The sequence below is a fragment of the Fundulus heteroclitus genome, unplaced genomic scaffold (genome assembly GCF_011125445.2).
Source record: "Fundulus heteroclitus isolate FHET01 unplaced genomic scaffold, MU-UCD_Fhet_4.1 scaffold_46, whole genome shotgun sequence".
NCBI lineage: Eukaryota > Metazoa > Chordata > Actinopteri > Cyprinodontiformes > Fundulidae > Fundulus > Fundulus heteroclitus.
The window spans coordinates 990,460-1,006,205 of NW_023396879.1; the positions used below are offsets into that span (position 1 = coordinate 990,460).

General features: G+C 42.6%; 1 protein-coding gene across 1 annotated transcript; it reads right to left on the minus strand.

The window, feature by feature from the left end:
* Positions 1-1,113: 1,113 nt before the first annotated feature.
* LOC105923282 (zinc finger protein OZF) lies at positions 1,114-6,718 on the minus strand. Its single transcript, XM_012859173.3, has 2 exons — positions 6,526-6,718; positions 1,114-3,085 (listed from the first exon to the last, which is right to left on the minus strand). The coding sequence occupies exon 2, from the start codon at positions 3,068-3,070 to the stop codon at positions 1,778-1,780; it is 1,293 nt and encodes a 430-aa protein (XP_012714627.1). The 5' UTR covers positions 3,071-3,085; positions 6,526-6,718; the 3' UTR covers positions 1,114-1,777.
* Between the last annotated feature and the right edge of the window lie 9,028 nt (positions 6,719-15,746).

Here is a 15,746-nt window from a genome sequence, read left to right on the forward strand (position 1 = left end):
AGAATACCCAGGAACCATCCAGCGTCTCACAGCAGGGTGTCAGATAGTAGCAGGGATGGAATACATGGAACGCCATAACCAAGTGGCTGGTATAGTGGACAGAAACATCTGTTCAGAACACCAACTGGAGACCCCCAGATCAAAATGGGGGTCACTTCCCAAGGTGGTAGAGAACAACAGAGCTGAGATCCTGTGGGACTTCCAGATACAAACAGAAAAAATGGTAACGGCCAACCAACCGGACATTGTGATCATTGATAAGCAGCAGAGGTCAGCCGTTGTGATCGATGTGGACATCCCACGTGATGGAACATCAGGAAAAAAAGAGAACCTGAGAAACACCAAGGGGTCAGGGAAGAACTAGAAAGAGCCTGGAAGGTGAAGACAACAGTGGTGGCCGTGGTCATTGGAGAAGTTGGGGCAGTAACCCTCACTCTGCATCAAAATGTCACTTAAATATACATTGTGAACTTACAGTTGAATGACAGAGTCGATAGGCCCGTTTACACTACACCTAAAAACCGAGCCATGGCGAGACCAGTCCGAGCTTGGATCAGTTAACCGAGATAAGACGGCCGTTTACACACAAGAGTTATCACGGTTACCTCGGTTGCTCCTCGCCTCCTAGTGGCGATCTGCGGTACTACCGCTCTCTGGAATTGAAGGCGGGACCAAGCAAATCAAAATGGCGGCGCCCGTATTATTCAGGATGTTATGGTTAGACAGAGTCGACTTTTGGGACGTGGATAAGACAAACAAACGTCTAATAAGAATTTACAGACGCAGGAAACAACGACAGACGCTGAGGTTCACCACGCTGCTAAGCAGAATCATCTCTGGAAATCGTGTTGCACGGTAAGGAAGCTAGTATTATTATGAATGTCTGAAATTTGTCTGAATGGAGTGTGAATCTGGACGTGCAGCCAGACACGCCGGAAAACCCGCGGACAGTCAGCTGACTGTAAGGGGATGACGCGGTCTGCTCATGCGCTCTTTATCAGAAAACCGGGCCAGAAAAAAAAAAAACAGGCCGAGACCTACTAAGGAACTGGTCTGCAGTTAGCGCGGTCCGGTTATGTTTAGCGCGGTCCAGTTCAGTCTGCTGACCGTTTACACACAAGAGTTATCTCGGTTACCGAGCTCGGACTGGTCACGGCTCAGTTAAAAAAGTGTAGTGTAAACCGGCCTTAAGTCTAATTCGAAGTCTAAAATATATTTAGAAAAAATATTTAGATAAAACACATATTTAGAAATAGATTTAACATTTAAATACAGAAATAAGATGTAGAAATAGTGTGCCAAATAACAGAAATGTTACAGTGAATTTATTTTGCTAAACTTTTTACATTTGGTTAGATCTGGGTTTTTACTGGATATAATAAGATGGAAATCCCAAAAGTAACATCCTGATTATTTAGCTGATGACAGTATACATCATCTCTCCTTTGATCAGAAGCCCATGAAAGCACATAAGAATTGATGTAATATGGGCAAATAACTGGGTTTTGAAGCTTCTGGAAACAGAAAGTTACATTTAACACTGTTTTAAATGACAAAACTAAGAATTACTGTTTGTAAAAAGAAAACAAATAAAAAGAACAAAGTTTCTGAAGACCTGACAGTTCGCCATTTAGAAGCTCTGCCCTTACTTTTGCTAGTGTCCAGTAGATGGCGCTGTGTAACAACTATAGAGACGTTTAAACATTTCCATCATTGATTAATAACCTTTACCCCTAGTTTGTTTAACAAAGAAAGAGCTTTATTGTCAGAGATCTTCCTAGTTATTATTTTTACATTTGTGTCTAGTCAAACTAAATTTGACAGTGAACGATTCACCACATAATTCACAGGAATAAGGCTTCTCACCTGTGTGAATTCTCATGTGCACAGTCAAATTATTCTGCTTGGTGAATCCTTTTCCACAGGTCCCACATGAGAATGGCTTCTCCCCTGTGTGAGTTCTAATATGACGAGCCAGATCACTACTTTGTCTGAAAGATTTATCGCATAATTCACAAGAGTACGGCTTCTCACCTGTGTGAGTTCTAAGGTGACGAGCCAGATCGCTGCTTTGTATGAAAGATTTATCACACATGTCACATGGAAAAGGCTTCTCTCCTGTGTGAGTTCTCATATGATAACTCAGGGTAGTTTTCTGGATGAAACCTTTACCACAAACCACACAAGTGAAAGGCTTCTCACCCGTGTGGGTTCTCATGTGGACAGTTAGGTCAGATTGTGCGGTGAAGCCTTTTCCACAAACTAGGCATGGAAAAGGTTTTTCGGCTGCGTGAGTTCTCATGTGTTTTATCAAATGACTGCTGTCTGTCAAAGATTTGCCACAAACGTCACAGGAGTAGGGTTTCTCACCTGTGTGGGTTCTCAGGTGAATAGTCAAATGACTGTTGTCATTGAAGGACTTACCACAAAACTGACAAGAATATGGCGTCTCACCTGTGTGAGTTCTGATGTGACGGGCCAAATCGTTACTCCTTCGGAAAGATTTATCACATAGTTCACAAGGATACGGCTTCTCACCTGTGTGAGTTCTCATGTGCACAGTCAGGTTATACTGTTTGTTAAAACCTCTGCCACAAGTCAGGCATGAGAAAGGTTTCTCATCTGTATGATTCATTATTATGTCACTATGCTGTATCAAAGAATTATCACTAAATTCAAAGACATGAGGCTGTTCTCCATCCTGAATACCGCAGAGCTCCTCCTGTTCCTGTTTGAGCTGTACTGGTTCTGGTTCCTCCTTTGTCTCCATCATCTGCTGCTGTTCAGGTCCATCCTGGAATATTTCCTCATTATCAGGACTCACCATAGAGGTGTTGGTCTCCTGCTTTACCAAAACCTGCCCTTCGTCTTGAAAAATGCACAGTTCAATCTGTTCTTCTTTAATCACTTGATGTTTTGGTTCTTCTGTGTCGATTATCTGCTGTGGTTCTGGTTCCTCCTGTTCCTCTTTTACTTCCACACCATTTGGAATCTCCTGGTCTAGAAGGGGGCTCCTCTGTTTGTTGATGAGAATGCGATCCGCATCAACCTCCCACGTAATAACCGACATGATGCTCTGGAAAGCCTGGATGAGTCAAGAACAGTAGAACAACACTATTAACAGTTTTAGGTCTTTTTGTGTTAAAACTAATTCTATACTAGTAAAGCTGTGTCTGGAGGCGAACTTTGTAAGTTTTCTTGTCTCCTCTCTTATCTCAGTTCGGTGGCACTGAAAACAATAAACTGGTTCCTCAATTGGTTGAAGGAATAACAAAGAATAAATTGAGGGCTTTAGGCCTCTTCATATAAGAGATTTGGACTTAGAACAGTGATTATAGACATTGTATGTTAAGAAGTCCAAACATGACTTCTATATAAGGTCAAAGGTCTATAACAAGCAATGAGAAAGTTCCATTTAATACAGTTTACAATGCACAAACACTTATGTCCTCTATGCTCTACTTTTCTAGAAGAATCCTTTTTTTTCTAATTTTATAAAAACTTAACTTCAGGTTTATTTATTTAAGTGCACACTTTTGGTATAACACAATCCAGGAGAGTTTTATAAGTACTTCCTACTTTAATGCATCACCAATAATGATGTCCAAGATGCTTTTCTTTCTATCGGTTGTTTGTGCCACCAAAGTTTCTGGACTCTCCTTTCTGTCTTCCAACATGTGGTGAGCTGGGTTTCACAAAGCAGATACAAACAACACTTTATGTCTAATTAACTATCTGCATCGATACAATTTGATTTTTAGTAATTTCGCCACCAATTCAGACAGAATGTTTTTACATTTGACACTGCAGTTGAATAAATGATCAAATACATGTTTTCAGTAGTTTATTAATCAAACTGAACATATTAAAGATCCAGACCTAATTATTCTGTATTCTTACTGTAATCATGCTGCTGGTTAAACTAGTTTGCTATACTGAATGCTTACAACCCAACTGGTTCTCCAATAGTCCTCTCTAAAGGCTTTATCCTTCTGAACACGATTATAGACCCGTCGCCATGTGGTCCATTTCTCTCTCTCTCTGCTGAGTTCTCCTACTGTTCTCCAATTTGCATTTTTTGCTATTATTTTAGATTTTAACTTTTTGTTCTCTCTCTTTTTTCTTCATAGTAGGTACACTATTATTACTATTATTACATCATTACACCTGGTCTGGCGTTCTGTTAGCTGTGACATCATCAGGGGAGGCAGATCATCCTCTATTACCATCTAACATAGAAAGTACTCCTGGGTCAATGTGAGCTTCTGTGCTTTCTGTGTCTCTGCTCTGTCTTCTCTAAGCCCCAGTGGGTGGAGGCAGATGAGCGTTCACACTGAGCCTGGTTCTGGTTCTGCTGGAGGTTCTCCTCCCTGTTAAAGGGGAGTTTTCCTCTCCACTATCGCTTCATGCATGCTCAGTATGAGGGATTGCTGCAAAGCCATCAACAATGCAGACGACTGTCCACTGTGGCTCTACGCTCTTTCAGGAGGAGTGAATGCTGCTTGGAGAGACTTGATGCAACCTGCTGGGTTTCCTTAGAGAGGAAACTTTCTCACCAATCTGTCTGTATGATTTGACTGAATTTGACTTTGTAAAGAGCCTTTAGATGACATGTGTTGTGAATTGGCGCTATATAAATAAAATTTAATTTAACTGAATCTGGTAAATTATCACTTTCTTCTCGTGAAAAGATTATTAATGCATTTTGTGAAGAGATGGACTTTATGAAAGCGTGCTTTAAGGAATATACATTATTTTTGAATGTTGTCTAGAATTTATTATGTTTTGCTTCCTAATGCTATTTTAAGTTTAGTAACTCAGTTACATAGGCTTGATAACTTCAAATTTTCAAAGTACTTAAAGTGTAAAATGAGACAGGCACTCTTACACATTTGTTCTAGTCTTGGATTAAAGTCAAGCAAGTTTGGCAGATCATTGGTGGAGAAATGAACTAAATTCTGGATTTTAAATAAAAAAAATAATCCCTTATTTTTATCTAGAGTTATAGGTGGAGAAATGTGTTTGCTGATGACGGCGTGGATGGTTTTTAATGTCCCTAACACAAAACTTTGCAGGGTTGACGGACACGTCCCACCGGGCTTATGTAAGGTTGATGAACCAAATGTTTAATTTAGGGAAGAACACTGTGGGATTCCCGGTAATAGTGCATAATAGTGAGTTTTTGACTGTCCAGGAAAAGCTCACACCCAGCCAGTAAAACATTTTAAATTATGCTCGGAAATAAGATGGAGGCCAGAATAGCACCATCAACATTGGAGTCAGACATGAAAACTTGGGAAGATTTAGTCAGATGCTGGAAGCTGCATTTTGAACAACTTGCAACTTGTTCTAAGGAGGTTTTGCTAAGACATGCATCATGAACTGTAATTGTCCCACAGATAAAAGCAGGAATAATTATCTCCAGTTAGGAGCTTAGTTTGACGATATTTCTCAGAAGATAAAAACGGGAACAAATCAAAGATCTGACGTGTGAATCCAAATCATGAACTGTATATTTAATTATATTTGATTCAATGGGACATTTAATGGTGCATTTATTTATTTCGTGGTATAACTTATTTACCTCTATTATTTCATAGTTTATTTATTTAATATCGTCCCCTTTAACCCTCCGTATGTCACTTCAAGCTTGCTCAGTATGAGGGATTGCTGCAAAGCCATCAACAATGCAGACGACTGTCCACTGTGGCTCTACGCTCTTTCAGGAGGAGTGAATGCTGCTTGTTGGGACTTTGATGCAATCAACTGGTTCCCTAATATAGGAATTTTTTTGACCAATCTGTATAATATGATTGAATTTGACTTTGTAAAGTACCTTGAGATGACATGCTTCATAAATTGGCGATATATAAATAAAATTGAATTGAAATTGAATATTCAATGCACCATTGCTTTATTATCTCAGTCTGCTCCGTTTTGTTTATGACGTGTTCATATGTTTTCTGTACTGATGACTGTTTGATTTTATTACTGCACGACTGTGTTATTGCAGACCAATACTGTATAAATAAGCACATTGTGAGCATCCGGTACAATCCAGTCAAATGTGTACAGAGACAAGGCAAAGGAAGCTGATTATGAAAGAGAGCGTGCCAGTCACAATATGGCGGACACGCCGACGTCAAACTCAGACGGGGCAACGAAGCCGACAGGGTGTCTGTCCATGGAAAAATCTGACGAGATGTTAGATTTATCCAATGTCGATCGTCAGATACCAAACGCGTCCATCTGTAGCACCGACGCATCTAAACACCGCCTCCCGACGGGATGAAGCTGAAATATTCCCTTTTGGCTCCTTCTACTTCAAAAGCCTCTGATATATTATTTGTTCTGATCGTGCCTCTACTGCTTCTATTTTATCTCACTTAAAAGCGTTATACATAAAACGCAAAGCAATAAACTAAAACAAATAACCGCGTTTTGACCTCCCTTCACTCCGTCAACTAGATCCAAACCCTTCACTATTTCTTCCAGCATGTGTTCATTCATCGTAAGTTCACATACCAGGAGCGTTTGACTTGATTATGGTCTTCCAGGTGATCTTCAGCAGTCCCACCGATGGTGAAACGAAGATATTATTCCACCAGACAATGAAAGGTTCCGCACAAACAACTAGAAACAGAAGACAAGCCGTCAGCTAACGCTGCTAGCGCCTGACTGTTTACTTCCGCCGGATGTATCACGTTGACACTTACACCGGAAGCAGTAAGTGCCCTTTGCGACGCGCCTCCGACCATATATATATATATATATATATATATATATATAGATAGATAGATAGATAGATAGATAGATAGATAGATAGATAGATAGATAGATAGATAGATAGATATAGATATATATATATATATATAGATAGATATATATATATGTATATATATAGATATAGATATGTGTGTGTGTGTGTGTGTGTGCCTCCGACCACAAAGCAAGCTTTTTTCTACAGATTTTTTTTTGGCTCTCAACATTACTCTCACACTAACATCATACACAATCATAAAGTATGCTTCAATTTGCAAGTTTTAAACGACTTTTACGTTAACATTTTATCCTCATAGTGTACAAGGGAACATTCCACACACACATACACACTTGACAAGGATGGCCTGAGGTTACCTTTGAAGTAATGTAGCTATTTTCCTACATTTTCTTCAAAATGTATAAACAGTGAAGTGTAATCTAATCCATTACGTATCCTTAAACACATTTACATAAGAGTAAAATGCCAAACCCTGATAGTTCTGACTTGTGATTTTTTTTTAAATGATTTTTTTTTAACTTATAATATACTTTAAATAATAATTTAAAAAACACAGAAGCCCTAAACTGTAAAAGTGCGTAAAGCGTGAGTTCCTTTAAATCAAGATTATAAACACATTTGTTTAGGACTGCCTTCGACTGTTCTAGTTAAATAGTTCTACTGAAACATCACTAGTACAACTTTTTAGTCCAACTGTTTTTAATGTTCTATTTTTGTTTCTACACTTATTTCCTACTTGCTTTTATTCTGTTTTATTTTCATATATTTTAATCATGTAAAGCACTTTGCATTCTCTCTGTTCTGAATTGTGCTATACAAATAAATTTGCCTTGCCTAAACATTTGCAACACTAAAATGTAAAATACAAATAAAAATATCTAGTAAATTCATGTCTGATTGAGGTTCTGTTCATCACCCATCTTCCTCCAAACCCTTGGACCTTAATACCTAAATGAAAGGCACACTTTAGTTTCATCAGAAAAAAGGACCTCGGATCCCTGGCCAACAGTCCAGTCCTTCCTCTCCTTGGCCCTGTTGAGACGCTTCCTACGTTGGCTCAGGTTTAAAAGTGGCTTGACCCGACAGCTGTAGCCCATCTCCTCGATGCGTCTGAATGTGGTGGTTTATGAAGCTGGTACTCCTGCCTCTCTCCAGCCTTTCTGGATCTCTGTCATATTCTTGAATCTTCTTTGTTTGATAATGCGCTGGAGCCCACAGTCTTCTCCTGCCACAGTTTGTCCTCCACCAGACCTTCCATTGATCTGCTTGGACACAGCACTCTGTGAATAGCCAGCCTTCTTAGCTATGAATCTTTGTGACTTACCCATTCTATGGGGGGTATCTGTGATGGTCTTCTGGCCAGTCGTGATGTCTGTAATCATTCCCACATTGAACCGAACTGAGACAATTGAACCAAAGTGAAGCAACTTAATGACACTCGGGGAAGCCTGTGCAGGTCCTTTGAGTTAAGCAGCTTATTAGTGAGTGACACTCAGATTAAAACATTCATGCCCTGCAAAATTTGGGCAGATATCTTCAAACTATTTCTAATTTTTTTGAATTCCTGTTTTTATGGGTTTTATGAGCTGGAAGCCCAAATAATTCAATTAAATTTTATTTATATAGTACCAATTCATGAAACATCTCATCTCAAGACACTTTCCAAAGTCAAATTCAATCAGATTATACAGATTGGGTCAGAAAGTTTCCTCTCTAAGGAAACCCAGCAGGTTGCATCAAGTCTCTCCAAGCAGCATTCACTCCTCCTGAAAGAGCGTAGAGCCACAGTGGACAGTCATCTGCATTGTTGCTGGCTTTGCAGCAATGCCTCATACTAAGCAAGCATCAAGCGACAGTGGAAAGAAAAACTCCCCATTAACGGGAAGGAAAAACGTCCAGTAGAACCGGGCTCAGTGTGAACGGTCATCTGCCTCGACCCACTGGGGGTTAGAGTAAACAGAGCAGAGACACAGAAAGCACAGAAGCACACATTGACCCAGGAATCCTTTCTATGTTATATGGTAATAGCGGATGATCTGATCCCCAGGATGGCATCATAGCTAAACAGAGCGCCAGGCTTGATGTACTTACTATGAAGAGGAAAAAAAGAGAGAACATAAGGTTAAAAATGTAAATGACAACAAATAATACAATATTGGAGAACAGTAGGAGAACTCAGCAGAGTGAGAAAAATAGACCCTGATGTGCTCCAGCAGCCTAAGCCTATAGCAGCATAACTATAGAGGTAGCTCAGGGTAACATGAGCCACTCTGTCTAGAAGCTTTGTCACAAAGGAAAGTTTAAAAGATTAGTCTTAAAACTACACGGGGTGTCTGCCTCACGGACTGAAACTGGGAGTTGGTTCCACAGGAGAGGAGCCTGATAGCTAAAGGATCTGCCTCCCATTCTACTTTTAGAGACTCTAGGAACCACCAGCAGACCTGCAGCCTGAGAGTGAAGTGTTCTGTTAGGAACATACGGGGTAATCAGAGCTCTGATATATGATGGAGCTTGATTATTAAGCGCTTTATACGTGAGAAGAATTTTAAATTATATTCTTGATTTAACAGGAAGCCAATGAAGAGAAGCTAAAATTGGAGAAATATGATCCATCTTGTTGGTTTTTATCAGAACTCTTGCTGCAGCATTTTGGAGCAGCTGAAGGCTTTGAACTGCATTTTGTGGACTTCCTGATAGTAAAGAATTACAATAGTCCAGCCTTGAAGTAACAAATGCATGGACTAGTTTTTCAGCATCTCCCCTGGACAGAATGTTTCTAATTTTGGGGAAATTCCTGAGGTGAAAAAAGGAAACCCTGGAAACCTGTTTAATATGGGATTTAAATGACATGTCTTGGTCAAAAATAACACCAAGAATTTTTACATTATTACTAGGGCCCAATTTAAGGGCATCCAGATTAAGCGATTAATTAAAAAGTTTATTTTTGAGGACTCTGGTCCAAAGATTACAACTTCTGTCTTGTCAGAATTTAAAGCTGTTTTGATACCTGTAGTCAAAGTAATTGGTTGGATTCATCAGGATTTATGGATAAATATAGCTGAGTGTCATCAGCATAACAGAGGAAATTAATCCAATGCTGTCTGATAATTTTGCCATACATATATATATATATATATATATATATATATATATATATATATATATATATATATATATATATATTGTCACGGCTGTTGCCGTTACATTTGTGTTTCCCACTTTTTTCTTTCTCATTTCTACTAAGTAGGCTGCTTGTCCCTGTGGAAAGACCTGCCTACTTCCTGGTTTCTGGGGTGCTGACCTCAGTCCCATCCCTCGGTTCCACCTCAACCAATGGTTCATCACCACCTACAATAACCACCTGCTGATAAGGAGAGCCAACCCATTGATTGAGGCAGCTTGTCACAGCCAGTTGACTTGTGTGCATATATATATATATATACATACATACATCATATATAAACAAAGCTGACATGGGGAAGGCCATAGATATCCATAATAAATATTATGGATATCTATGGCCTTCCCCATGTCAGCTTTGTTTTTTTCCGGCCAGCCCCTTTCTTCTTCTTTGAACACGAGGTTGGGCTGACAGCGAGGTTATTGGCGCATTATCGCCACCTACTGTTTTGATTCAAACCCCTACACCGCAGCAACAGACCTTAACAAAATAAAAGCATGTGAGCAACATGCGTTAACGCGCGTTAAAGTAAATATCGCCGTTAATAGTCTAATGAATTAATGCGGAATTAATGCGAAATTAACACGTTAACTTGCCCAGCCCTAATATATATATATATATATATATATATATATATATATATATATATATATATATATATATATATATATATATATATATATATTTATGTCAGCTGTTTGAGCATGAGCGCGCAGCTTACCAGGTGAAATCGATCACAACAAGGTGAGACAAACTTCCTGGCTTGAGAAAAAGGACTGCAGCGAAAAATATAAAGTTTGCCATCCTACTCGGGCAAGAAAAAAGAGCTGTGTGAGGTTTGTGTCAAGGAAGCAAAGAACTGAAACAGACAGCCGGTAAGCTCGTGTTTGATCCTTTTGTTGTGAATGCAAGGTATGCGCTGCTGCTGATGAGGCATTGAGATATGAGAAATGTTTGTTTGTAGCATGGTTAAACTGCTTTGAAATTTTTGATGCATTTTTATAATAAATAATGAAGTAGTTTTTCCTAACTTAAAGATAAAACCATAGTCTATTTTGATAAATGTATTTAATGATAAATTGTTCAGAACTGTTTCTTACACTGTGCAATATAGTAAATGTTTGTTCTTGTCTTTTAAGGGTTTTCACCTGCTACCAATAATTAATGATTAACTGTAAATAACACAAGAAGAAAAATAAATGGAAAAATGGAACAACAGTCTGGTCATTGAGTGGAATCCAGTTTAAAGTTCAACTTGGCACACCCTTCAAGTGTGGGAACAGCACAGCAAAGAAGTAAAACGCTTGACAGTGAAAAACCGTGTCCAGTTGGTTGAAGAATCCAGCCAGACTGAAACGGCCTGCAAAGTTTCTGCGGCCTGCAAAGTCAGCCTGCCCGCCCAGCCCGCCTGCTGCTGAGTCTACGCTGAGCCCTCCATTCTTCCCGAAGCCCAAAATGGCTGAGTCAAAGTCTCTGCAACAGGTAAAAAGAGAGAGAACGACTGCCAAGCAGAGGTTTACCCGACAAGCAAACTCACTTTTGAAGTCTTGCAAGAAAATGTCGGCAGAAGAACTGAGGGATGCCTTCAGCAAGGTCACACTTGAGGGTGAGAAGCTAATGGAGGCAAACGAAGAAGTGGAAATATTCACTGAGGAAGCGGAGCTCGAAACTACTGATAAAGCAGACATTAATGCAGATGTGAGGAAAACAGAGGACTGCGAACGGAAGCTAGAGGAAGTAGAGGCTGCTGTTCAGAAGACTCTGTGGCAAAGTTTTGGCTGCGCTGAACTCTCTCTTGCATTAGAGGCAGCTGAAAAGGAGTGTAAGCGACTCGCTGCAAGCACATCTGACTTGAAGTTGGAGGTGTATGAACTAATGCTTAAAAATATTGAGCGGCTGGTAAAGACTGCGAAAGAAACCATGCGCCAATGGACTCGGTGGGTCCCAGAAGAGGAGCGGCCTGATTTCCAGAAGCGCATCAGGTATGTGGAAGGCTCACTACTGGAGTTAACCTCTGAGAAAGCTACTCTTCTGCAGACAAAGCTGGAAACCAAGTTCTCAGAGGAAACGCCACACCAGTCCCCTGCCATCAGGCTGAAACCAACGGCACTCCCACAATTTGACGGCAACAAGCGCAACTTCTATCTCTGGAGGAAAGAGTGGGAGGCACTCCAAAGGCAAGGGGAACCAACCGGCTCTAAAGAGGTCAAGAAGATTCAGCTGTTGAGCAGCCTGGAGGACAAAGCAGTGAGGGACCTTCGCCTGTCGACATACGGAACAGCGGAAGAGATTTTCCGTGTTCTTGAAAACAGGTTCGGAAATAAGACAGCAATTGCACTGGAAATCATTGAGGAGCTGCAGGCGCTGCCACCAGTGAAAAGTCACCAACCTAGGAAAATTGTGGATTTAATACAAATTGTGGAAAAGGCCCTGTATGACCTCAGTGGGCTGGGAAACACTGGCGCTCTGAAAAATCCACTCGTCACAAAGTCTCTGGAGAGTAAGCTGCCAGAGGGCCTAAATAAGGAGTGGCTGGTCCATATGTCAGAAAGAGAGGAAAACGCCTCCCCTGAAGACAGGTTTGACATGCTTCTCAAGTTCCTGAGAAGTCAGGAGAAGATTTACGAGCAGCTGGACCAACTGAAGGATGAGGACTCCAGCCGGAGAGAGACAAGAGCCCCCCAAAAGCATGCGCGCACAAAGACCACCAACTCCCAGTGTTCCCAAGCATCCTGCGTTGTCTGTGGAGAAAGGGGCCACAGAAAGAAACTTTACTACTGCAAGAAATTCAAAACTCTCAAAGTACCTGAGAGGAAGGAAGCAGTTGAGAGGATTGGCGCATGTGGGAAGTGTCTCGATGTCCACAACGATTACACAGGGAAGCAAAGTAGATGGGCCACAAAGGCCGAAGCCCAGTCCTTCAAAAAGTGAATGGAAAAAGGGCACAGAGACACAGGAAGAGTTCCTGACAAGCCTGCCCCCTGATCTTGCTCAACGATGCCGAAATGTGTTCTGCAACTCTGTCGCTAAGGCATTAAGATCAGCTGTACCAGAGAGGGGTCTGCTAGCTGCAAATGGCCTTGAAGAGTTCCCCATCATAATGATGATTCTGGAAGTCACTGCAAATGCTGGCCAGAAGATTGGGACTTTGATAGATTTGGCGTCCGACACGAACTACATCACCCATGAGGCTGCTGGTGAGCTGAATTTGAGGAGTGAGGATGTGACACTCATAGTCCATGGAGTTGGTGGGATGCAAGTGACAGTGGAGACCAAGCGCTACCTCCTGAAGATCCGGGTAACAACCCCAAAGGGAACCCTCAGATCCCACCAGCTCGTGTGTTACGGGCTGGACAGCATAGCAGAGGTCAATCGCTGTGTGTCGCCCAAGACTTTGCAAAAACTATTCCCCGACGTCCCTCTAAATGAGCTGGTCCGTCCCACCAAAATCAAGCTGCTCATCAGCCACAAAGAAGGCCAACTCGTCCCTCAGAAGATGCGCTCTGTCGGTGACCTGGTCCTGTGGGATGGTCCCCTTGGGAAAACAGTTGGTGGCTCTCATCCAGATTTGCTGGAAGAGGTCAAAGTTATGGCCCATGGCTCCAGAACCCACTTTGCACGCTCCATGCGCACAGCAGCTGTAGAGTACAGAGAAATCATCAGCCACGGCCCAATGCAGCCACCCCAACTCACCCAAGCCATTACGTCTATTACCAGCCGAGACTTCATGGACTGGTGGAAGTGGGACAGCATAGGGGCCGCGTGCGAGCCTAGGGGCGGCGGCTGCAGATGTGGAAATTGCCAGCCTGGAGGGAAGGAGATGTCAATCTCTGAAGAACGGGAACTGGAGCAAATAAAGAGTGGACTGACATACACCACTGGAGATCGACACAGTGAGAAACCACATTGGCATGCCAAATATCCCTGGGTGGAAGATCCAGTAACATTGCCGAATAACAGAAGGGCTGTTGAAACAACCTTCCTGAGGACAGAGAAGCAGTTAGCAAAGGAGCCAAAATGGAAGGCGGCCTACAAAGCGCAAGTCCATGAGATGGTCGAGCGGAGAGCTGCTGTCAAACTGTCCCAAGAAGACTTGGCAACCTGGACTGGACCTGTGTGGTACATTAGCCACTTGATCGCTCCAAATCCTCACTCTGTGACTACTCCAGTCCGTCTCGTCTGGAACAGTAGCCAGAAATTTAAGGGTCAAAGCCTGAATGACCTCCTCCTTAAAGGTCCAGATGTCCTCAATGACATTCGTGCTGTCCTCACCCGATTCCGGCAAGGTGTCTTCGCTGCACTTGGGGACATCAAAAAAATGTACAACTCTGTATGGCTTGAGGACCAAGAAATGCACCTTCATCGCTTCCTTTTGGAGAGATTCTGTGGAGGAGGACATCCAGGAATATGCCATCACCAGGGTCAACATTGGCGATAAGCCAGCGGGCTGTATCGCACAAGTCGCCATGCGGGAGACAGCCAGTCTGCCCATGTTCCACCATCTTGCAGAAGAGCGCCGAGTGCTGGAGCAGGATGCATATGTCGACGACATCTTGACCTTGCATAATGACCTGCACCAGCTCAAGCAAATAACGGCCAATGTTGAGCATATCCTGGAAGCTGGGGGATTCTACCTCAAGCCATGGGTCTACTCAGGCCAAAGTGGGAGGTCAGAATCAGGTGACCCCCAGGAGAAAGAACCCTCAGTGATGGTCCTCCCAAATCAACTCTCAGAGGAGAACAACAAAGTCCTGGGTCTTGGATATGATCCAGAGAGCGACAAGCTTCGCTTGATGGTGGCTGTGAACTTCTCCAAAAAGAAGAAGAAAATGAGGCTTGGAGTAAACCTGTCAAGAGAGGAAGTCAGGGGCCAGGCACCAAACCCACTCACCCGGCGAGAGCTCCTCAGTCAAGTATCTGGGCTGTACGATCCCCTCGGCCTTGTAACACCGGTCAAGCAGAAGGGAGCCATCCTGGTGAGAAGAGCATTCCAGGAAGCAAAGGTCAAATACAGTCCATTAGAGGATACATGGGATGCACCTTTGTCCGAGCGCCTCCGGGATGACGCCATCTGCCTCCTTGAAGAGTATGCTGAGCTCAGCCAGTTGAAATTCGCCAGAGCCTTGACGCCACCTGACCCTCGTGCCAAGCCCTGCGGTATCACCTTCTCCAATGGCAGCGAGCGCTCTTACGGTGCTGTACTTTACCTATGGTGGGAAATGCCACACAACGTGACCCTACGACTGGTCGGAGCCAAAGCCAGGTTGACACCATTAGACCACAAGGGCGATGCTGTCAAGGCGGAGGTCTGCGGTGCCGTCTACGCTGCTCGTCTGAAGAAGCACTTTCAGAAGCACAGCAACATCCACGTGGAAAAGTGGTACCACCTGGTTGACAGCCAGACAGTCCTTGGTGCCATCCAACGTGAGAGCTACGGCTACCAAACGTTTTTTGCCAATAGAATTGGAGAAATCCAAGGCAGTTCGAATATCCAAAACTGGTGGTGGATCCCTGGGCCTCTCAATATCGCTGATATTATCTCAAGAGGAGCAAGTCCAAAGGAGTTGGCTGAAGGCACAGAATGGCAGCTGGGTCCCAAGTTTCTAAGTCTCCCAGAGAGAGAGTGGCCAATAAAGTCCGCAAAAGAAGTTGCTGTGGAAGCTAGGGAGAACCTTATGCGCATCCAGAAGAAGTCATTCGTCGCTGCTCTTACCCGAACTGGAGTAAAGAAAGAACCTAAGCTGGAACCGATCTCATGCTCTGCCGATCTGCACAGGCCTCCTG